This window comes from Drosophila ananassae, chromosome 2L (assembly GCF_017639315.1).
Source record: "Drosophila ananassae strain 14024-0371.13 chromosome 2L, ASM1763931v2, whole genome shotgun sequence".
In the NCBI taxonomy this organism is placed as follows: Eukaryota; Metazoa; Arthropoda; class Insecta; order Diptera; family Drosophilidae; genus Drosophila; species Drosophila ananassae.
The window spans coordinates 19,857,189-19,882,171 of record NC_057927.1 but is presented as its reverse complement, the minus strand read 5'-3'; the positions used below and the strand labels follow the sequence as shown (position 1 = coordinate 19,882,171).

Below are 24,983 nucleotides of genomic sequence, written 5' to 3'. Positions count from 1 at the left end.
GCCCCCAAATAAACCAATTTGGAAAGAACAAGACGAAGGGCGGAGAACAATAACCGACCCACTGACCCACACAAAGTAGCACAAAGATGTTTTACGATATTTTTGTTGTTCTCATTGTTGTTGTAACAATTTGTTCATTACTTTTTATCACTTGAAGAGCAATGGAGGGCGAGGGGTGGTAATGACCTTTGCCCTAGGAGCAAAATGGTTGCCCCTTTTTTTTTGCGAAACATTTTTGTTTATGTTGCTGCTCATCCATTGTACTTGTATAGCTTTTGCAGTGATTTTTCCCCATTGTTAATTCCTCTGATTGTCGATGTTGCTGGTGCTGGTGGTGCTGCTGATGCTGATACTGCACCCACAACGTGAGTCAGTCTGGAAAAGCAAACTATAGAAAAAAAAACGAGAAAAAAGACACCAACGCCGAGGCACGCAATATTGCAAAATTGTGTCTGGTCGTGGCTAAAAGCAAAAAGTTTTTCCCCCAAAACATATAATTATGTATTGTGGATAATACCAAAGCCACACATGCACTCAACTCACTCAACTCAAATCCTAACCCAAGCCTAACCCAACTCCCCGCCATGGTCTGCATATCGAAAAAAGCATAATCTGGCCCTTGGGCTAAGTATGTATGTATTTTGGCTCATTTTTATGCTGGCCACAAATTGCATTCAATTTATTTTGCTTGTTGCAAATCAAAAATCTCCATAAAGCAAAATGCTTCCTCCGCAATGTTTGCGGGCTGCATAAAAATGTTAAACATCGCATAAAAGTTATTACTTCATTTATTTCAAATGCAAACATTGTTCTCAACCGACGAGTCCCCATTTTGGTGAAAAGTTATGGGCCAGAGTGGAAGGATGAAGTGGAAGGATACATTTGTTTATTGCATTTAAATCGAGTAATGTTTCCATGGACCATGGATGATTTTTGGGGAAGGAAGTTACAAAGGTAGTCAACGGAGTGACGACTTTTTGGAAATTACAGCATGCCAATTAAAAAGTTTCAGATTCTTTTTTATGTTATTTTTTAAATGGACTTTCAATGTTCTGTCCACTAATTACTTTTGCTTATTTTGGCTTAAATTATCTCTTTTTTGTGGCTATAAAATATTTCGGTACGAGTTCGTCTTGTATTTGTTCCAAAACAATTACTTTTGTGGAATATTTACTCCTGACTACATTCAGATTACTCCTATTGGAAAATATTAATTAAACTAGTCTCCCCAAAACTACTTTCGCCACACAAATCCACTCTGAAAGAGCTTTGTACTTATATCCACAATATCTAGATGTAAATGCGGCAAATGATATGGAAATTCTCGGAATATTATGTTTATCAAGTGGCAGCTTTTGTTTATGGCCAGGCACTTTAAAACCATCTGCAATCTGCAATCTCCATTGTAACGCAATAAACTGCTACGACGTGTGGTAATAGAGAGAGACGGGTAGAGGCTATGAAACAGAGACAGGGATAGTTGGCCAGACCGAAAGTGAAATAAAGTAGTTAACTTTTTTTAGTTCAGCGTGGAACTATATAGGAAAACTAAAAACAATTTCAGAGAGGGCTCAGATCAGATCAATTCAAATACCATGAGTTTTATTTTTAATAAATACTTAAGCATAAACCGGATATTTGAGTATCCTGCCCAGTGGCGCTAACTCAGGCACAGGAACAGGGGCTGGGGCAGGGATATATGTATATTGTAATGTGTATGTGTTGGCTTGCAGACAGGGTAAGAATGGAAAATGCTCTGGCGTATTTGCATAAGAAAAACTAAGTTGAACCAAAATCAATGGTTGTACACTAGGAGCGGCACGCCCCCGAGTTCCTCAAGCCGCCTCTGAAACAACCAACGCTGCCCAGGATCGGGAGGCTGGTTGGGTGGAGTAGAAGTAGGGGCTGGTCGCTTTTATATTATTACTTTATGGTTGCCTCCAGTTATGCATACTATAACCATAAATATGCTCCAATGGAGCCAAAGTCAGCCACCAACAAAATCAGACCGAAGCTAAAAACAACAAGAACAATAGCAGGAGGGATAATATTTTGTGTTTGTATTAATGCAGCTCGTATACATACATATATTTATACTATAACTCGGAACAATAAATAGTAAAAGCTGGATTATGATTAAATCGATTACATGGGGAGCTAACGTTGGCCAAACATTCGTTAAGCCCTAAGTATGTGTTTGTGTGTGTGTGTGCAATTCGCCCAAGGATATGCCACGCCCTCGGGCATGTTGCTTTATCGATGGCAGCCCCAAAATAAAAAAATATTGAAAATCTGGTGGATGGGGGGGAATATAAAAAACAGGAGGAGAAACGCAATGGAAATAAAGAAGTAAACAAGAAAACCCATAAAAATGAGTCTATGACGGGATACATATTCATAAATGCAAACAAATTTGTGTGTGTTACACCCCCTCACACACACACACACATACACTCACATACAGCAGGGTGTCCTGACGCACACAGACACAGAAATAAATACGCAGCACTTGGTTTTCATAACTGAATTGCATGCCCGATTGAATGACGAATGGAAATTGAATGAATCCCCCAGCCAAATGCAATTGAAGATGGAAATGGAAATGGACACGAACATGGACATCGACATGGCCCTGGACATATCCAGCCCAGTTCCAATCGGCCAGTGGATTGCCCACTCCACCCTCCTGGAAATGTCCCTTGCGCTCCCCGGGTGACCGTTTTTAAAGCTGATATATTAACTTTATTCCCATTCAGCGTTTATTCGCAGTAGCAACAGCAGTAGCATCACCCCAGATATGTATAAATTTGCTTTTTAAAGCCATCGAATATTCATTTCCGCCAACTCCACGGAAGAGTGCATTTCTGAAGAGGTTATAAAAGCCTCCTGATGAGTCTGAGCCAAGTCCTTTGGCGGAGTTCTGTGATAAACGAATAATCTATTAAGTTGGAAATGGGTCCCATTATCCATAAATAGGCATCATAAAAAATATAGCAAAAATATAAATTAATTATGACCTGGCTATGAAAGGTAATCGCTTGTTCGTGATTACGATTCACAGGCAGTCTGGCTAAAAAATGTATAATTTAGGAGTTACTTGTTAAACTAATTTGTGCTAATTAATATGATTCATTTAATAAAGATTATTAATCGAAACCCAATAAATTCTTTTGATTAAAAATCATTTAAATCGTATGATACTCTAGGAATAAAATCTCAATTAAAAAAGTAAACAATTTAATATCAATTCTTTAACCTTGATATTCCAATTAATCAAATATAAGATATTTCATGGACAATAATCCATTGACAAAGTGAGATCTTCACTGGAACTATCTAAACGGCAGCGTGCAACCTCTAGACTGGCCTCAAGACTCCTAATCATTTTCAATGTTCTTCGGCAAGTACTTCGGAAGATGCTAACCTGCCCCAAAAAAGGCTGATGGGGAGACAGAACGTGATTGGGAGTCGGTCAGGTGTTAATTGGAGCAGAGCGACTCAAGAGCAACTAAGCAAAGTTCAATGTTAAGGCACTTAATAGTTGTTAATTGCAACCTCACAGTCCCCTTACAGTCCCCTGACTTGGCCAGTTAGTTAGTTAGTGGCTCGATTCACTGGACCATTAATAGAATATCGGACAAGAAATTTACCAATTAAAAGTCATGATGAACTGGCACCACCATTGGAACTAGTTAATCATCATCGGCTCAAGCCCAGTCCCGGGAATAATCATTATCGCCATCGTTGTCGGTGCTGTTGTCGTTTCGGTTGCCAACTTTTCTCACTTGGCCAAACTTCCGCTGAAGGCGAACGGAAACTTTCATTGAACAAGAGTCTTTGGCATCGACTCGAGGCGAGTTGAAAAACTTCAATTAGCATTAATCTTGTTGACAAAATTTGTTTGTGCAAATCAACAGAACAACATGGCCAAAAAGCACCACCAACAATCTCGGCTCGGCTCGAGACTTCAAAGCCAAAAGCAATTCGAATACATAACTATTATATATTTTTAGAATGCTGCCATTAAAGCATCACGGTTAGATACTTGTCTTGGCAAACTCGAATGTTTTTCAATATCCTTTCACCAAAAGCCAAACACCACCAATGGCCTTGTGGCATGTTCCTCATATAGTGGCAGCAGTAGCAGTAGCTCCCTCTGGTCACTGGCTTTTCTGTTTTTTTATGTTTCTCCCTTTTTGGTTTTTGCGGTCCTCCCTGAACCCTTTGATTTTATGATTTTCCATCATGCTCGCAATATGGCATGTCTGCATGCATTACTTTCAATACTCTAAGAAGGATATATCTCCTTATTAAGTGCAAGGATTCTTTAAAATTCTTAAAAAGAACTAAAGTTTGACACCAAGTCTTTTTTCTTTGTCGGTTTTCATTTAAATTCTAAATCGAACTACATAACTTTTATTAGAGTATTCATAATTTCCCTGTATGATGACTCCTGATTCTGTTCAATGTTTTTGTTTGATTTTATTTTATTCCATTTTATATTATTTTATTCGAACTTCTTTTTTGCAGCTGCCATGATGGTGGAATCAGAGCACCCGAGGCACTTTGCATACCGATATGATCGGCTTGTTATCCGCTCTGACCATGGCTTTGGCTTTGGCTTTGGACGGGAGCTGGGAACTGCTGCTGTATAACTTTGGCTTCGGGGGCTTGCATTTCCCCGACCAACTGGTCCAGCGATTCTGACCCTGATTCTTGGCTCCGAAATTACTGCAACTGGGCCAAAGGCAACTCTGGTGTAATGACTTAATCGTTTGCATCCATCAATTATGTCAAACAAGAATAGAGGCGAAGAGAAAGGACGGACTCCAAAGCTGACTAATGAATAATCCAAAGCATTACCTAACAGTTGGTTAACTGCCAGAATCATTGCTCGACAAGGCAATTAAAATGGCCAATAAAAAGGTGTCTTAACTTTAGGAAGTAAACTTAAGCTAAAGCAAAACACACTTAATATGATGAGTAGCTAAGACAATGGGCTTTCTAAACACACACTTCCATTTTATTTTTTGGACAGAAGGTCGCACACCAAATGCTATCACGTAGGGTGTTGAAAAATATCGAACGATTTCGAAACTGGAAACTGGGACTGGGTCGCAATTGGTAACCGTGACACAGGAACCGAATCCCCACACACGTCCCATTTTTGGGTTGGGTGCGTAATGCATATAAATGTCAAGTACGGCGAATCGAATTCGGATTGGATCGAATCGGTTTCGGAATCATAATTACTTGGATCTATAACCAGATCGGTGGCCGGACACGTATGCGGAATCCGTTAGGAATCTCCGATCGGTGGGCCATAATTTCACCTGTTCCTCATTTTATTTTGGTCAAATACTTTTTTGTTGCCATGAGAATCTGGTTAAGGGAACCAGATACCCAACAAGCAACAAACAACCCATACCACACCTCGTAAACTTGTATCATACTCATAGTACAAACAACTTTTATTTTCACATCTATCTGTTAGATACCACGTACAAGTGGCCTGCGTACGTGCGTTTTGATATTTTAAACAAATATTTAAAACAAATTACCGCAACACAAAAAAGACTTACGGATATGTTTGCGAGCAGGCAAGAAGCTCTCCGATACAGTGGTTTTTAGACAAAGGGTTCTATCTCTTAAGAAAGAATTTAAAAAATATTCTTACTTTAAGGAAATTATAAATTTTAAACAAAAAAAAACTCACTCAATTTTTGTAATTACTGTATAAATTTTTCAATAACTTTTTTAATATTTTATGGGCCACTGTACCCGGCACTCGATTCAGTTAAGAGGGGGTCGTTGGTAGCGACTTTTTGGCTTTTAGTTGGTATCGAAGCTACCGCTCTCCCCTAAGCCCCGTCTTTTCTTTGGCCTTACCCTGGTCATTCCGTTTTTTTGGTCAGTGTGGCCAAAATACGGGCACAGAGAAGCGTTAAGCTTGGGTTTAGAAATTGGGAAGCAATACGGAAAGTGAGACGGCGGCCGGTGGTTGGTATGTGCGTCTAACAGAGGGGTAGCTGGAATCCAGAGTTGTGCAAACAAACCGAAACCGAAAATCCCCCACAACGCCGCCAACTAGCGACAAAGTAAAGCAGCCAGCAGTGTAAACTGCTTCACGTTTGAGCCATGTATCTATGCATCTATGAGATACAAATAGCAAATGCCCGGCGGGCCAAGCAACCAAGCCGAGACCCGAAATTGCAACTGGAACTGCGTATGTGGAATGGACTCGGGATGGAAACGGTTGTCCAGTTTATCAACGTCTGGAAACTTGTCCCCGTCGCGAGTCCCCGATACCTCTCCACCCCAGATGGCCCCTGGTCTCCTCAAAGGAGACTCTAATTGTCAGATTGGCAACATTTCGCGAGGCAGCTAAAATTATGTCAAACCTGTTTGATTGAAACACTGAAAATTGTCTGCAAATTGTTTTTTACAGCATCGGCCACAATGGTGCAACCACCGGGGGGGCCACAGCAGGACTGGCACCAGGAGGGAGGGTGGTGGTTTGGTGGTGCCTCAGCCTCACGTAACCAAACCCAATTGCTCTAATGCTGGCTCATTACAAATGCATAACATCAACATTATCGGCAACAACAAAGGATGTCAGGCTTTCAACCGATTTCAATTTATATTTGACATAATACAAAAATATTGGGTTAGTGGGGGGAAATGTGACTCGATCGCAGAGTGTATGGGAAGTACATAGAGTGCCTTATACGATTGGAGTAATTGAATGTGCAGTGCGATATTACGCAAGGAGAAACTTAAGAAATAGTCATGATTTCTACTACGTGTAATGACTGATAATACAAGTAGGCCTGGTGACATGACATGTTTCATATTAAAACACAAATTAAATATGAATGAAAAGAGAGAAAAGCAAATCTACATAGATATTAGTTTTTAGCTCGAGTGAACCAATCTAATATTGCAAAACTGAAACTGATACCAAGCATCATATAAAATATGCATCTTTATTGCCAATAACATTTATGCACCTCCCACTATTCAACAGTTTCAATGAGAATCCGTATTTGTGTATTTGCAAGGCACTTTTCAAAGAGTGTTCCATCAAAGAAGATTCCCTGGCAGGTATATATTTCAGTTTTGTTTCCTGAAATCTTCGAGTGGGCTTCTCCGTGCGGCCCACTGAGAGGCCAGAAGCAAACCGACAGGGTGATATATATTGCATCGATATGTTGGTAGATATTAAATGTATGCAAACTGCATAAATGCTTCCTGAATCGAATTTAATTGTATCTGGTGTCTGCAGTCTGTACTGCTATCTGCTTTATGTATCTGTATCCGCAACTGAGCGATGTTGCCTATCCATCTCGTGGATTCAACAGCTCCACCACATCACAGCCCCTCCCTTCATTCTGTGCAACTGTTCACTGGCAACGTTGTGGCTTTCTGGTTTAATTGGCTGCGGGAATATTCCATGTGATTACTTAATGAGCCCCAACTTATGTTTACTACGCGAAACATCGGTTTGCTTCGGTCGGTTCGGTTCGCTTGCTGAACTCCACAAAAGTTAAAAGGTTAACACAAAAAAACACAAAAATAGCGAGAAAACAGAGAACTGAAACCCAAATGGATTCCACAACAGAACAACAATTGTGGCACACTCACTCATATCCCATCGCCACGAACAATCAGATGGGGGCGTGTGCACACGTAGTTTATTATTCAATTATGCATTCATTAAGGTACATAATTAATAATTTAATTAAAGGTAGCACTGGGCAGTGCTTCAATTTGTGGCAATGTTTCCTTTATTACTCATTTTCACGCACTCTGACTCGCATTACGATTTCGAATGCGATTCCGATTCTTATTTCGATTCGGATTCAGACTCCAATTCCGATTCCGAAGAATTTCCACTCCATGACTCACGTCAGTGGGGCGAAAGGGGGCAGGGGAGGTCAAAAGGGTTACGCTCGATCGCAGTTCGAGGAAGTTGCCAGCAATCCGAGACACTGGCTGCGGCATGCGTGATTTCCGATTGAAATTGAATAGCAAATCTTACAGTTTATTGCCTGCCAAATGATGCAAATCATTGTTCAATATCTGTAACTCGAGAGAGATGACTTGCCAAAAAAACTTTGCCGGAATATTCCACTCAAGAAATCAAGCGTCGATTGCAGTAATTCAATTAGTTTTGAGGTGGAATGTCATCGGAAAACAGTAGCTCAGATACCATTAAGCGGATGTAACTAAGAACTTACTATCTTAAGCTTAAATTGTGACAATTTTTCATACCGCTTTCACTCTAAATAACTTAATATAGCATGTCCTTTGCTCCTAAGAACCCAGGTAAGAACGAACTTAAGAAGCTGCTTAGAAATTCCAAGCCTGTGCCCACAGAAAGGTCAAGAGGTGTTCCCGGTAACCCCCTAAATAGAAGCCAGCAAATGCCATGTCTAAGCCACCAGGAGCCACCGTCTTCATCGACTCTGGGCCAAAGTCTAATTTATGGCTTTATGGCACATTACATTCAAGACAATTCACTTGCTTTATAACCTGTTGGAGTAAGTCTTTTACGGCCACATCAGGAGAGGGCATTTGGCCCGGAGACCAAAGCCAGGCCATGGTAATGACCCAGTTGAGTGCGACGGTAAACCTTTTAGCCGGGCCACCGATGATTTCATAGCGACATGAATAATTAAAAAGCCGTTACAGGATGCACACGGCCAGTGTTTACGTTTATATGGCCAATGGCCAATGGCCAAAGTTATGGAGGCCGACTTAATTGGGCCGAAACGTTGACAAACATTCGTTCGGTGGCTTGCCAACTATACGTGCAGAGTTTTGGCCCACGTTCACGTTCAATGCCATCAAAAGAGTTAACCTTTCAATTGGCCGTGTTTAGTGGCCAATAAGTGGCTGGCTTCAGAGGAGTGAAGATTCTGTGCCAACCAGAAAGCCTTGCCGGCAAGCCAAACTGGCCGAGCCCAGACTCGGTTTTGGCCCAAGCTCAAGCTCGCTGTCAAGGCGGTCAGGTGCATTTATTGCAATTAAACACTCGCTGCTGTTGCTGCCGAAGCTGCAACCGCAAAAACAACGCCACATCTAACAAGAAGCGAGGCAAGATTAATACGTGTATTACGGCCTGGCCACGATTCGACAATCGACAGTTCAGCAGCAGCAGCAATTCCATAGAATTCGACGAACCGAGTTACGAGAGCCAACAGCATTGCGATTTGTTTAGAATGCGACACAACCCCCGGTCTGGGTACGGGCCCCAAATAAAAGCCAAAGTGCCAAGTGACCTTGTAGGTGGCTATTGCAACTAATACTAATGGTATTGCCGCTGAATCTCGAGTGGTTTTCCTTGTGTTTGATTTTCAATTTTTGCATCACAAAGCGAGCATTCGCATTCGCAGTCGCATTCGAACACTAGAACTGACACACACACGACGATTTGCAATTGCCCACAAAACATTTATTAATGGTTCATCCATGGTTGGCCAACATTTTGAATTTCCACCAAATGTCTTTCAAAATTAACCACACACAATGGTTGGCACTTTTAGATTATGTATGGCAGCACTCGTTAAATAATTAATAATTGTAATGTTGCAATGCAATTGCGCAGATATAATTACTCTAATTAAATGATAAAATTCACAATCTAATATTGAAATGTTTTGGGAGACAGTTGAGTATTTTCTGCATAAATTTGGGCTTGGTATTATGAACAAATATTTTCTAAATATTTTACTTTCCTTTGAGGAACTGTACATTGGGTATCACTCTTTGAAAGTTACATCTCCTTTTTAGTATTATTATGTAATTACTAACAGAATCCTTTTTTCAGTTTGTATTTTAATTGGTAGGTGAAATAAGACACTTTATCTTTTTTTAAGAATAACATTTATTTATATTTGTGGGCCAAATAATATTATTTTCCGTTTTAAAATAAATAAATATTCTTATTTGGCTTTCGTTTTAGTAAAAATGAAAATAAAAACCTGCAAAATATATTGTTCACTGAGGGATATAGAATAAGAAAGGAATATAAAATATAGAAAGAAAGAATAAAAATCCTTTCGATTGTCTAAAAATAAATGGGGAAGCTCCCAGTGGGAAGCAAATGGATTAAACTCCGCTTATGTCCATAAAACACTCGTGACTGCCAGCACAATGAAAACTTGATCGCACACTTGACTTGGCTACTAAACAATTTAACAATTTAAATGAAGATGTTCCCAATTGAATTCATGGTCAGGCGGTCATTGTTGAGTTATTTATGCATATTTTACACGGCTGGCAAATGTTAAGCGAAGAGCGGTCGAGTGGGTGCTCGCTTGGCGAAGGCTACTTTGGCTACTAATTCGCAGCAGAAGCAACATTCGCACATTTATCGATTACAAATCAATTTCGTCCAAATGCACATCTCACGTAACTTTGGCTCTTGGCCCGGCCGAGGCTCTGGCTCTGACGTTGGCCTGGTGCTGGCTACTGGTGCTCTGGTCCGTGTGCAATGCATCGTCGCTGCCGGATTACCCCCCCGATTAATGCTGCTTGCATACAAATTGGCGCATTTACGTTTCGCCTTCACCCACAGTACAGCTCCACAGAGGAGCTGAGGGGGAGCTGAGCTCAGCTGAGCCATCCACAAGATACAGACACGCGCCTGCACTCGTTAGCGCAGAGTCGGGCGGGATACCTGGGCATTTGCTTTCTTTTGGCATTCACAAGGCGACTCGAAAATTGCATAAACAACAAGCGAAATGAAAACTGCTACTACGATCGGTTCCGGTCGTGGTGGGGTAAGGTAAGGTGCGAAATATAAATTACACCGCGATAGATGCATGCAAATTCAGTTTTTGATTTTCGCATGCAAATGTCTATAACGACTACATACATTGTCGAACCCAGAAAAGTACTCGATACGCTGCGACAGGCAAGTGAGACTGAGGCTCAGACTTCCACTGTGACTACTGTCTTCCGGCAAATCCTAATCAGTATGACTGGCACTGGGCCAGTCAAAGCACCAACAATCCCAGTTAACCCATGTCCTCGAAAACCGAAAGAAAAACCGGCTGGAAAAAAAGAGTAAACCCAAAAAAGAACAAGGACCTGCTCCCAGAGAGGTGACAACATAAGCAGACTTTTCGCGGGATTTGTCAAATATTTGCGCTACGCTTTCCTCATCCAAAAAATAAAAAGGAAAAAATTGTGAGGACGACCCCAAAAACTGCAGCGTAGAATCCCATAACCCAAGTCTCCTCCCCCATCACCATTTTTTTTATAATCTTTTTTTTTGTGAACGCTTTCACGCCTCTCGGAAGGCGGGAAAAACTTTTATTATTATTTCATTTTTTGCCCCGCCTCGCAAGTTCAAAAAGTTTAATGCTATTTGACTTTGATTCAATGTTTGCATTGTGCCCGGGCACATCATCGATTATTTTCCACTTGACGCCCCTCACAAACTCATTCAAACCCGTCCATCCATCCATCCATCTGCCCACGCTCTGGACCCTGCATCTGGACCCTGGAGCCTCATACCCGAGACCCAGTCCTCATCCGGGTTGTTTGTGGTGGACAAATGAAATATGTTTGGTTGGCCGAATCAAAGCCCTGGCATTGACAATGCCTGGGTACGAGCATTTTGATAAATTGCGAATTAATTGAATTGCTATGACACGAAATTTAGCACTATTTTTTTGTGCAATAATTAAAGAGTTGTCTGCCTGCCACCGAATGACTGTCTAGTACTATTTTTAGCAAAAATCTTGAGAGTCTTTAATATTTAGTTAGTCTATGGAATCCTTGAAAGCTTAAAAGTAATATCAAAAAACTTTTACATATGATATCACAATTTTTTACTGTATTATCTATTTAAATAGTTGTATTTCTGACAGTAACTATCAGAACTCAAATAACCAATTATCCATACATCCGTGAGACGAAATTTAACAACCAAAATGTCACATTTTTCAATCAATTTTGTTGTCAGAAATTCCCGGAGTGCTAACCAATAATTTAAATATTGCTTAAAATAAACTTGAGTCATGACCCCACATGAATCGGTCGTTCGGTATTTTCCCCCAAATAAATCGATCATTTTTGTGGGTTTGGCCAATCCAGCATAGTTTCATTTATATTTGAGTGGGGAAATTACGTTTGAAACATAATAATCCACTTGATGATTATCGATTCTTGGAGCCGTAACTCTCGTTGCAATGGCAAAACAATGAATTATTTCCCAATTGCTGTGTTTGTGGATAAAATTTGGGAAATTCAATGAAATTTCACACATTTTTTGTGTGAATGGCAGTGTGTGCTCTGCTCCAAGTTTTTTGTTGGACGCTCCTGCTCCGAACCGAATTCAACTCGTTTCGAGTATTTAATTTTTTTAGAAAGCCACACTGCTATTTGGCGTACGTAATGGCATTTGTCATACGAGTAGACCAGAGCAGATTGGCTATAATCCCAGGTAATTCAAGACTCACCGCTCTGCTGGCTGCACAGATCCCACGCCCACAGATTGGATGAGGAGTGGATTTCGACAAAGTGTTTTTTGTTTCCCTCTTATTTTTTGTTTTGGCAAATTACAGGCCTCGTTAATCTGCCACACGAATCTTCCTTTCAGTTTCGATTTCAGCGCTAACCACACAGGAATATCCTATTCGAACGTTTTATTCTTTATTGGTCACTTTCGAAATTTTATACTTCTTTTTTTTATTTTTTTTTGGAAAATACTTTTACGCGCTTTTTATGCCGCACGCAATGTTGCACAATCGAGTATCGAAAAGCGCGATTCCAAAATTGTCGGACACAATTATTACAACAGGTTGATTGGAGGGGAAGCTCGACCAGCGATCGACGCGATCCGGACCGATACCAAAAACCGAATAGAGTCCCGAGTTTGAAAAGTGATTTTTCCGAGACGAGGCGATCGTTACGCGTTCCAGAACCGCGCTGCCAGGCAGACGAAAACAGACTCAGCTCGAGTGCGGCTCGCAAAAACCACAACACCTGATGAGCGGCTCAACGTCTCAACGGCACAGCGGCTCAGTAGCTTGGTAGTTCGGCGGTTCCAGCAGTGGCTCAATGATTTGGCTGCGACGGCGCCGTTGACTGCGCAGTCGACTGCAGCGCAATCGCGGCGTTTTGTGGGCGGTAAGACCAGCGACCAGCTCAAGTCCAGCTAAGCAGCGCCCCAACGAAAAAAAAAAGCCAAATTGAGTGGCGCAGTTTTTGACGGTGGATTGAAGTATGTATGTAACTAACCGCACCTGAGCTCTACCTCTTGGCCAGCGGGAATATTATGGTCCAATTTTATGAGGCGTAAATGCAAAGCTCTCTGGAATAGAGATAAACATCGTACTCTATTGAAATAGGAAAATAAATTCGTACTAAAACACATGGCTTTCAAACCTAGCAGCTTAATAAGCGATTGGCTTGAATGTTTCCTGGCATTTACCAAAGGAATTTTAATATGCAAATTAAGTTAAACTTATAAAATATAAAATTAAGTCGCAATTTGTTAAGCTTTCGCCAAACTCTTTACAATAAATAGACATCAAACATAACACATAAATATCACTCATACGCAATGTTGGTTGTAAGTTCATAAATCTCAACAATCCACCTGAACTTTGCCTGCCATAATTTATTTTCGTGATAAACAGATTGGATAATTTCTATATATTTTTTTAAATTATAGTTATCATTTGCTTAGCACTCGCCACCCGTGTAATATAAAGTGGCGGGAAATAGTTAACCTGGACCCTAGTTCAGGACTTCAGGACCCCTTACAAACTGATCTGCTGGGTTGAACTTTCAAAGACCCCCTCGGATGACTCATTGGCTGGTGCAATCCACATCCGTTCAGAATCAGTCTCCATCCAAATCCCCATCCCGATAGGAATCCCAACCCATTTTGTATGCCTGCACCGTCCGCCCGGAGAAGTCGTTCGACGTAGTTCGCTCATAAATTTTGCATTTGCTGTGTGATTTTCCTTTTTAGACGCGACAAGATTTCACTGATTTCGTATATGTGTATATATAATGTATTCGTACGAGCATTCTATACTGAGTATATGCGAATTCGGTTCTCTCGTTCAATCATTTTTATTTTATTTTGTTTAGTGGTAATCGCAGATCCGCCATCAATCACGTAATTCCCAGCATGTTTTGTCGCCGTTTCCATCTGTATCTCGACTCCGCATCTTCTCACACCAAACAAAGCCAGACGGAGAGTCGAATCCCCGGCAAACACGAGTCTATAAACCGAAATATCTCTGGCATAAATGCTTCGCCGAAACAAAAGGCCCATTAACGACAAATGAAAAATAACAAAATAATAAAGCAATATTTGCGAATCCGTCATTGCATATTAATGGTGCCCTCATCAAAAGGCACTCAAGTGCACACTTCTGTGGGTATAATCCGATCTTATTCGGATTCTCTTCGAACACTTGACACTGGCAAGTCTCGATTTTGATACGTAATGGCTTTATTTCGGTTACCAGATTGGTTTAGCTTTTAATTAATGTAAAGAGGTATACTCTGAGTTATGAGATATACTTGTAATCAGCAAGTCTTTTTTATTTTACTTAGAAATTAGAGAGACTTTGCTTTTTGAACTTTTGTTTGTTTAACTTTACAAGTGATAGGTTAATAGCAAGTGAGCGATAAACAAATATTGTCTATTATAATTAAACAGGGAAAATGGAAAACTATGATGTATAGGCCTAAAAGGTGGCAAGATACTCTAGCTTGACCCTTCATTAGCTTGAAGCTTCATTTAAAAGATATTATTTTATTATTACTTTTCTTTAAAGATAAGATCTTAAGGTCCCAAAACCCATTACCTCCCAGGAATTCCTATGTTTAATTTATGCATTCCCAAAAACATGAAACTCTAAATTGCATTGCAGAACCAGATCTTATCATGAATCATTATAGGAATTGGCCAAAGAGTCGCTGTGGCCAAAGAGACACAAACGTGATTTTAAGAACCCTATAAAAGAGGTGATAAAAAAAAACTAAAGCGAAAGTGACCTTGCCGACCACCTCACCTCGCTCAAGATTCCGGTACAAAGTCTCCAATCCATCTAAATGGTTGCACCCCCGAAACCGAAACCGGCCAGCACCATCATCGTGATAATGGCCTAAACAAATCGCCAAGTCATTCGGGTTTTTGCCATACGCGATTCTGGCAAATCAACAAACAAATAACACCAGACAAACACAGAAAAAAAAAAAATAATAACAACAGCAAAGAAATCAAAGTCAAAGTCAAAGTCTAGAAGCTGCAGATCCGAAAGGTAATTGCCAGGGCTAATTCGGATTATGGAGATGGGGCGGCTTAGAAAAATCGACGCGTCACGGCATAATTATTCGGAGGAGTCTCCCAATGATGAGAGGGCTAGTGTCGGATAATTTGCCATTTCTGCCGTGATTTACTATTGACTCTGGTGTCGGACTGGACTCCTTGATTTATTTTATGACTCAACGTATCACAGAGTGCGCCCACGCTTTCGAAAACGTTCTTATAATTCTTGTTGAAGGAGCTGAGAGGAGAATACCCTAACTGAATAAGGATTATATTTCTTCTTTTAGATAACATAGAAATGAATTAAGAACACGTTCTTCAAACGGGAGGTAATATGATTTTTAAGTGTATCATAAAGAAAAATTCAAAAATACTACAATTTTATAATCTCCTTGACTTGTTGACAACTTTGTTCCTTACGTTCTGTACGTTTCCATGATCTCTGTCAAAATAGAATTCTTCCAAGGAGAGTATAAAAACATCAGTCTCTGAAGAACACAAATGGCTGCCAGTGTGTGAGTGCATACACACACACTCCAACAGAGACACACCAGCACACACATGGACGTGGACATGGATGAACGGAACCCATTGAAATTCAGAGCGGGTTCAAAGACGGTCGGCCACGGCAACAAATCGTGCAAACAACAACTCGCCGAATTGCATAGAGCAACATCTTCATGGCAAATAGCGATGCGGCTATAGGGGTAGCGGGAGCAGGTGGGATCTGGGAAATACTAGTGGCTGGAATGGCGATAAAGTCGCAGTCACCAAAGCGGTTCAGCTAAATGCATTCGAGTGGTTTATTGATTGCGTTTCGTGTGCGCAGAGAACGCAAAAATGTATGAAAATCTATTAATTCTACTCGGGGATAAGCAAATGCATCTCAAGTGGCTCGGACCTCATCTCCTTGGAATGGGGCAAGGGCAGGGACAGAGGCGGTGGAGGTGGGTGGGCCTGGGACAGTGACAGGCCAAGTGGCTGACGTCGGATATGGCTTTGGCCCGTTGACAGGTGTTGAGTGAACTACGAGCCGATAGTCAGGCTATTGATGAAAACAAGTACGAGCAACTATTAAACAATAGATTAACTTCCAGACTATGAGATACCCGTTCAATTGTATCTTTAAGTCTTTATGGAAAATATTGACGTCAACTCTTTTGCATGTTTTATTTATAAAATGCTAACTATTCTTTCTGACATTTCTGATTAAAACTTATTTGTTTATCTCTGAAAAATCTAATATCCCCCTGAGATACAATAGTAATTTGTTTATAAACTCAATGATGTATGGCTATCAATCTATTTGATGCTAGAGTTGCCCGAAGGGTCCACTTAACTTCCGACTTTGACTTTAAAGGTGTTATTTAATTGTGTTTGCTTTATTAATATACCTAGAAGCGTTTAAATTCCATTAATATGCCAATATACGCGAAAAGATCAGATATTCAAAAAGCATATAAACAAGATGCGGAAAATCCTTTTCCTCATCAGAGCCAAAGTGCAGACAATAAACAACAAGTCGAGACTTGGACGTGCGACACTAAAAGCCAAGTTAATGCACTGTGAAGCACAGAGCTCTTAAATAATAATTACGCTCTGGCTGCCCCCAAAGGTCAGCCCCAAATACTCGCTCAAGGTGGTTATTAATATTATGAAATGGCACTGTGTGGGACTATGAATAAATAATAAAAGGAGGAGGAATGCTTATCAAATGTAATACTTATGTTACATTTTGTAGAGTTTTCAAAATGCTTAAAATATAACAATAACATTTAGACAGTGTAGGGTATGGGTGGGTTAACGAGACAGAAATTGATTGATTACCCGCAAATGCTTTTGTACATTTACCTATAATTATATAATTATTCTATTGTGCTAACACGTGAATGTAATTTGTGTCAGACAGAAATAAATCCATTTTACCCTCAAATATGTGTCACTTTTCCATCGACGGTCATGAAGAGAGTTTTCGCAATTTGGTTCTTGCTTCTGCCCTTGGAGCATTTTCAAAGTGTATAAATACTACCATCTAGATTCTAGAAACACCCTGATTTAGTGCCTTTCTATTTCAGGGAGCGGTGACCTTCAAAATGACGAATGCTGTGTGCGAGTCCTACAACAAAACTTGGGTAGAGTTTGGTCTTTGTCGCCTGAGAGCTGTGAATCGGAATAAGGTTTCTCCACAAAATCCAATATTTAAAAATAATGCTTACTCCTTATACTTGTAAAGGTTTGCCTAAATGTGAATGCCACATTGCACTATCCAGTTAACAATGTTGTAGTAAAGGCCCAGTTAATGAAGCGGGCCAATGGGTACAAGCCCTGGCTTTACAGCGTTAGCTTCGACGGTTGTCAGTTCATACGAAGAAGAAATAATGCTTTGATTCGCTTAGTTTGGGAGCTTTTCAAGGAATACTCTACAATTAATCACACCTGTCCCTATGTGGTGAGAATTGAAAGAAAGTCAATACAAAAAGCATTACAAATTTCAAATTTCAGGGTCTTCAAAGAGTCAAAGATTTTTATCTAAGATCTGAGAAACTGCCGACACCTATACCCACAGGCGACTACTTGTTACTCATTGATTGGGTTTTCAATAAGAAACCTCAAGCTGCCACGAATGTATATTTCACATTTGTAGAAGATCTAAAAACCGCTTAGTAAATGTTGTTCACTATTTAAAAGGGATCCCCCCTAAAATTCCAAAAAAAGTCCTAATAAATAATTTGGTCCTGAATTTTGGTGCAAATTGGGGAATCGGTGCACAAATCGTTTATATTCCGCTTGAGAATCGCATAAATAATAGCAAAGATATGGCCATATTGTCCTTCCAATCCCCCATTAATTTTAGGAAATAATCGAAATAATAATTTGTTCCTAGATTTTGATGCAGATTTGTGGAGAATCGATGTACAAATCGATTAAGGTATTCCGCTTGAGAATCGGATCAATAATGCCAAAGATATAGTCTTCACTGGGGGCCATATTGGCGCTCCCACGCATCTTTCGTTTTTTGAAGGGGACACCCCATAAAATTTCAGAAAAAATCGAAAAAATAATTCGTTTCTAGGTTTTGAAGCAGATTTGTGGAGAATCGATGTACAAATCGATTAAGGTATTCCGCTTGAGAATCGGATCAATAATGCCAAAGATATAGTCTTCACTGGGGGCCATATTGGCGCTCCCACGCATCTTTCGCTTTTTGAAGGGGACACCCCATAAAATTTCAGAAAAAATCGAAAAAATAATTCGTTTCTAGGTTTTGAAGCAGATTTGTGGAGAATCGATGTACAAATCATTAATGTATTCCGCTTGAGAATCGGATCAATAATGGCAAAGAAATAGCCTTCTAGGGGGGCCATATTGGCGCTCCTACGCATCTTTCGCTTTTTGAAGGGGACACCCCATAAAATTTCAGAAAAAATCGAAAAAATAATTCGTTTCTAGGTTTTGAAGCAGATTTGTGGAGAATCGATGTACAAATCGATTAAGGTATTCCGCTTGAGAATCGGATCAATAATGCCAAAGATATAGTCTTCACTGGGGGCCATATTGGCGCTCCCACGCATCTTTCGTTTTTTGAAGGGGACACCCCATAAAATTTCAGAAAAAATCGAAAAAATAATTCGTTTCTAGGTTTTGAAGCAGATTTGTGGAGAATCGATGTACAAATCGATTAAGGTATTCCGCTTGAGAATCGGATCAATAATGCCAAAGATATAGTCTTCACTGGGGGCCATATTGGCGCTCCCACGCATCTTTCGCTTTTTGAAGGGGACACCCCATAAAATTTCAGAAAAAATCAAAAAAAAATAATTTGTTTCTAGGTTTTGATGCAGATTTGTGGAGAATCGATGTACAAATCGATTAAGGCATTCCGCTTGAGAATCGGATCAATAATGCCAAAGATATAGTCTTCACTGGGGGCCATATTGGAGCTCCCACGCATCTTTCGCTTTTTGAAGGGGACACCCCATAAAATTTCAGAAAAAATCAAAAAAATAATTCGTTTCTAGGTTTTGAAGCAGATTTGTGGAGAATCGATGTACAAATCGATTAAGGTATTCCGCTTGAGAATCGGATCAATAATGCCAAAGATATAGTCTTCACTGGGGGCCATATTGGCGCTCCCACGCATCTTTCGCTTTTTGAAGGGGACACCCCATAAAATTTCAGAAAAAATCGAAAAAATAATTCGTTTCTAGGTTTTGAAGCAGATTTGTGGAGAATCGATTTACAAATCGATTAAGGTATTTCGCTTGAGAATCGGATCAATAATGCCAAAGATATAGTCTTCACTGGGGGCCATATTGGCGCTCCCACGCATCTTTCGCTTTTTGAAGGGCACACCCCATAAAATTTCAGAAAAAATCGAAAAAATAATTCGTTTCTAGTTTTGAAGCAGATTTGTGGAGAATCGATGTACAAATCGATTAATGTATTCCGCTTGAGAATCGGATCAATAATGGCAAAGAAATAGCCTTCTAGGGGGGCCATATTGGCGCTCCCACGCATCTTTCGCTTTTTGAAGGGGACACCCCATAAAATTTCAGAAAAATTCGAAAAAATAATTCGTTTCTAGGTTTTGAAGCAGATTTGTGGAGAATCGATGTACAAATCGATTAAGGTATTCCGCTTGAGAATCGGATCAATAATGCCAAAGATATAGTCTTCACTGGGGGCCATATTGGCGCTCCCACACATCTTTCGTTTTTTGAAGGGGACACCCCATAAAATTTCAGAAAAAATCGAAAAAATAATTCGTTTCTAGGTTTTGAAGCAGATTTGTGGAGAATCGATGTACAAATCGATTGAGGTATTCCGCTTGAGAATCGGATCAATAATGCCAAAGATATAGTCTTCACTGGGGGCCATATTGGAGCTCCCACGCATCTTTCGCTTTTTGAAGGGGACACCCCATAAAATTTCAGAAAAAATCAAAAAAAAATAATTTGTTTCTAGGTTTTGATGCAGATTTGTGGAGAATCGATGTACAAATCGATTAAGGTATTCCGCTTGAGAATCGGATCAATAATGCCAAAGATATAGTCTTCACTGGGGGCCATATTGGCGCTCCCACGCATCTTTCGCTTTTTGAAGGGGACACCCCATAAAATTTCAGAAAAAATCGAAAAAATAATTCGTTTCTAGGTTTTGAAGCAGATTTGTGGAGAATCGATTTACAAATCGATTAAGGTATTCCGCTTGAGAATCGGATCAATAATGCCAAAGATATAGTCTTCACTGGGGGCCATATTGGCGCTCCCACGCATCTTTCGCTTTTTGAAGGGGACACCCCATAAAATTTCAGAAAAAATCGAAAAAATAATTCGTTTCTAGGTTTTGATGCAGATTTGTGGAGAATCGATGTACAAATCGATTAAGGTATTCCGCTTGAGAATCGGATCAATAATGCCAAAGATATAGTCTTCACTGGGGGCCATATTGGCGCTCCCACGCATCTTTCGCTTTTTGAAGGGGACACCCCATAAAATTTCAGAAAATATCGAAAAAATTATTTGTTTCTAGGTTTTGATGCAGATTTGTGGAGAATCGATGTACAAATCGATTAAGGTATTCCGCTTGAGAATCGGATGAATAATGACAAAGATATAGCCTTTATTGAAAGGGTGTGAAGAATCTTTAAGATTGGAAGTCCCCAAGAGCCTCCAAAAGCCTACAATGTTATGGGTGGTTGTTATTCATAGTGTTTACTTGTTCCTTATGTTTTAATATAATCAGTAAACAAAGAAAAGGAATGTTATGAAACCGATTTGACCAATATTAAGATACTTTTCTATTCCAAACGCTGCCAAACGATTGAAAACTTATCTGTGGAATACAAATTTGATTATTAAATCTTTGTTGTGAGACCACCAAGGGAAGCACTGAGACCACCAGCGTAATATCAATATACATATATTTAAACAAAAATAAAAATTACCTATTAAGCCTTTTTTTATTTGTATACAAATTGCGTGACAAAAACAATAAATTTGTTGAAGACAAAACCGCCATTTCAATATTTAAAAAAGTAAGCACTTTGCAACACTGCATATTTGCTGGTATTTATTTGGATTGAAGTATTTTTTATTTAATTAATTGTTTTTGATTTAACAAAATAATTACGTTTCTAGAACGATCGTGACATCTTTTTATGTTTTGAAGATACTCTTAAAATATGCGTAGTTTCAAAAAAAATATAAGTTCATGCTCCACAACGGGTATTTAGTAAGACCGTATAAGTTTTTACTTGAAATTACCAAAGTTAAGGGGGGGGCACACGCCCACTCTAGCAATATTGATTACTAACAAAAATAATTTTGCACTGACTTGTGGGTTCGCAGGTGCAATCTCCCACCAGGATGGATATGATAAACAAATTTTACTCGACAGCCGTGCAGACGGTGTCCACTCTGTCCGGTGTGCTGCCAGGAAACAATGTGACCCGCGAGTACGAGGTACTGGACCAAGTGTGCACTGCCGGAGTTGGTGAGTTTTTGAAGCCCCCGGAAGGAGTTTGTACCATATTGAAATCCTAATGTTGTCCCTTAGGTCTCATGTGGAAGGTATACAATGGTTATAAGAAGAGCACCAAACAGGAAGTTTCGGTTTTCGTCTTTGAGAAAAAATCCCTGGAGCGATGGTCCAAAGACGACAGGGAAACAATGCTGGAAACACTTCGTCGAGGAGTGCAACAACTGACCAAAATTCGTCATCCCCATGTCCTCACTGTACAGCACCCGTTGGAGGAGAGCCGCGATTCGCTGGCCTTTGCCACAGAGCCGGTTTTTGCCTCACTGGCCAATGTAGTTGGAGATTCTGTGCGATCTGACAAGAAGCTCTACGACGTGGAAATACGTCACGGTCTGCTTCAGCTTTTTGATGGCTTGCAGTTCCTTCACCAAGATGCCAAGATCGTGCATCGTAATATCAGCGCGGAGACGATTGTGATCAATAAAAATCGCAGCTGGAAACTGTTCGGCTTTGACTTTTGCATCGCCAACCAGCCAGCAACAGATGGAACTCCCCATTGGCCCTTTCGAGAGTACACGACCTCACTGCATGTCCTGGCACAACCTAGTCTAGAATACACAGCACCGGAGTTGGCCTTAAATAGCATCAATACGCCGGACAGTGATCTGTTTTCATTGGGTATATTCTACATAATTCTTCTAAAAAATAATGCAACGTTATATAATATTTTACCCTTTTTCAGGTGTTCTAATTTTTACGATTTACTCCGGTAAACCATTAAAAATGTTCGGCAGCGATTACAGTGGCTTTCGACGCTATGCCAATGAACTGAATCAGCGCAAATACCCGCCCATGAACGCCGTGCCTGGGGAGCTAACCGAAAGCCTCAAGGCTCTTCTGCATCCTAGCGCCAGCTTGCGCCCGAAACTGCACGAGCTGAAGCAGATCACCTACTTCCAGGACGTGGGAGTGAAGACGCTGACCTATCTAGACTCTCTGTACCAGTGGGACAACCTGCAGAAGTCGAAGTTCTACAAGGGCCTTCCGCAAATTATTCCCACGCTGCCACATCGCGTTAATCTACACTCGATCCTGCCGTATTTGGTCAAGGAGTTCGTCAACTCACCAATGATACCGTTTGTGCTGCCCAATGTTCTGCTCATCGCAGAAATGAGCAGCCAAAAGGAGTACTGCGATCACATCCTACCCCATCTCAAACCGATCTTCAAACTGACGGATCCCATTCAGATACTGCTGATCTTCATGCAGAAAATGGATCTTTTGTTAAAACTCACACCAGCGGAGGAGGTGAAGCAGAGCGTGCTGCCACTATTGTATCGATCTCTGGAGTGCGATATGCCCCAGATCCAGGATCTCTGCCTGGCAGTGCTGCCGACTTTTTCCACACTAATAGACTACAATGCCATGAAGAACTCGGTGTTGCCGCGCATCAAGAAACTGTGCCTGCAGAGCAGCAATGTGTCTGTAAAAGTAAACTGTCTTATATCCATTGGGAAGCTGCTGGAAAACCTAGACAAGTGGCTGGTGCTGGACGAGATTCTGCCTTTCCTGCAGCAAATTCAGAGCCGCGAACCAGCTATTATAATGGGAATCATAGGTGAGTTTATAAAATTCAATTTTAGCGCCATTTTTCCAATATTACTTGGTGTTAGGCATCTACAAGATTGCAATGACCAACACAAAGCTGGGAATAACCAAGGATGTGATGGCCCACAAATGTATTCCCTACCTAGTCCCGTTGAGTGTGGAAAATGGTCTGACCATCGCTCAATTTAACACAATTGTAGCCCTTATAAAAGAAATGCTAGGCCGTGTGGAGTTGGAGCAGCGGGAAAAACTGCAGCAGCTGTCCACCATTCAAAGAGACAATAAGTAAGTCAGTCTCAAGAATTTCATCATGAGTACTTACCTTTGTTCTTTCCAATAAGACCTAAAGATGCTTCCGAAATATTGGCCAATGAGCTCGAGACCACTACACTATCCTCCAGCGGTGCCAGCAATGGTAATAAGGCCACCGATGACATGTTCTCCGGGTTTTCTGTGGGCCAGCCGAAGGCGAACACCACCACACTGGCTCCCGTCAAAGCCAAGGAACAGCTCAAGTAGGGACTCATCAAGCTGGATTCAAAAACAAGAAGATGACACTCAAGAAACCTTTTGTTATTCCAGAATAACGCACACAGCAGCCAAGCCCGACATTCTCTCGTCCATGATGCAGAGCAACCTTACTGGCCTGGGAACGTCGACGGTATCATCAGTTCCTCCTCCATCTGCAACTCCTGTGCAAGTACAAAGCAATAACGGCTGGCACAGCGCCAATCCGTTGGTGATGAACCATCAACTAGCATCCCCTCAGTCGAGCAACAACAACTTTTCCTCGCTAGACGACCTGGATCCCTTCGGTGGTGGTGGCAACAGTGCCGGAGCAGCGAAGCCAAGCAATGTCAACGGTGCCAACATGTATACGGTTCAACAGCCGACTGTGAACTACATTTACCCAACCAACTACAGTCTAAACAACATCCAACAGCAGCAGCAACAGCAGAAACTGAGTATGGGAAATCCAAGTCAAGCTCTCCCGCTTATGCCCCAGACAAAACCACTGCAGCCGACGGATAATCAGAACCTCAACGCACTCTCCCAGCAAGACATCCTTAACTTTTTAAACTAGACGCAGTCGTAGCCAATAACCGATAGAAATGAATATTCCATATACATAAAATATACAAGGCAACTAATATACACTAGTGTGAGTCGATTTGTAGAACCTGGAATCGAAGAAACTGAAAAACAAATGGGAGTATTAGCACAAATTTCCCATGTTTTAGTTCCAACATTTTTACCTCACAAATCGGCTCAATCTAATATTCGCATATGCATATATAAAATTATATATAAATGTATTTATACAAGAGTGTGACTGTCCCGTTTAAGTGTGTGCGTGTTTGTTAGACATGTTTTAAATTAAATTATGTAGATTTTAACAAAATCCCTCGTTGACACATTCCGCAACCGATATCAGATGTGAAACGATACGAATGCATCTAGTTATATAGAATATGTATTATTGTTAGCTAGAGAAAAAGCCAACCAACCATGTTCTGTGCATTGTGCAATTGCTCCTTACTTAAATTTTACAAAATATATCAATCAAAGACAGCTACATCCGTGTTAGCCA

At 40.6% G+C, this 24,983-nt stretch overlaps 3 protein-coding genes across 3 annotated transcripts in view; 2 read left to right on the top strand and 1 right to left on the bottom strand.

The window, feature by feature from the left end:
- The window catches only part of LOC6501499 (fatty acyl-CoA reductase wat), a 28,498-nt gene extending 14,991 nt beyond the window's left edge, over window positions 1-13,507 (bottom strand). Inside the window, exon 1 of the mRNA XM_001955341.4 lies at window positions 12,474-13,507. The gene's annotated coding sequence lies outside the window, so the exon portion shown is untranslated. The remainder of the gene's footprint in view (window positions 1-12,473) is intronic.
- A 3,890-nt stretch (window positions 13,508-17,397) lies between these two features.
- LOC6499064 lies at window positions 17,398-17,986 on the top strand. The gene is made up of 3 exons (XM_032449791.2): window positions 17,398-17,481; window positions 17,538-17,753; window positions 17,807-17,986. Exons 1-3 carry the CDS (start codon window positions 17,398-17,400, stop codon window positions 17,966-17,968), a joined length of 462 nt encoding a protein of 153 aa, XP_032305682.2. The 3' UTR covers window positions 17,969-17,986.
- Window positions 17,987-21,552: 3,566 nt separating this feature from the next.
- LOC6499065 (SCY1-like protein 2) lies at window positions 21,553-24,964 on the top strand. Its single transcript, XM_001955339.4, has 6 exons — window positions 21,553-21,799; window positions 21,863-22,462; window positions 22,527-23,402; window positions 23,458-23,677; window positions 23,734-23,907; window positions 23,975-24,964. Exons 1-6 carry the CDS (start codon window positions 21,673-21,675, stop codon window positions 24,474-24,476), a joined length of 2,499 nt encoding a protein of 832 aa, XP_001955375.1. The 5' UTR covers window positions 21,553-21,672; the 3' UTR covers window positions 24,477-24,964.
- Window positions 24,965-24,983: the final 19 nt, after the last annotated feature.

Coding starts and splice junctions, on each gene's coding strand:
- LOC6499065 (XM_001955339.4), top strand. CDS start 21,673: ATGGATATGATAAACAAATTTTACTCGACAGCCGTGCAGACGGTGTCC. Junction 22,463..22,526: donor CAGTGATCTGTTTTCATTGG/GTATATTCTACA, acceptor ACCCTTTTTCAG/GTGTTCTAATTTTTACGATT. Junction 23,678..23,733: donor ACCATTCAAAGAGACAATAA/GTAAGTCAGTCT, acceptor CTTTCCAATAAG/ACCTAAAGATGCTTCCGAAA.
- LOC6499064 (XM_032449791.2), top strand. CDS start 17,398: ATGACGAATGCTGTGTGCGAGTCCTACAACAAAACTTGGGTAGAGTTT. Junction 17,482..17,537: donor GAGCTGTGAATCGGAATAAG/GTTTCTCCACAA, acceptor ATACTTGTAAAG/GTTTGCCTAAATGTGAATGC. Junction 17,754..17,806: donor ATCACACCTGTCCCTATGTG/GTGAGAATTGAA, acceptor TTCAAATTTCAG/GGTCTTCAAAGAGTCAAAGA.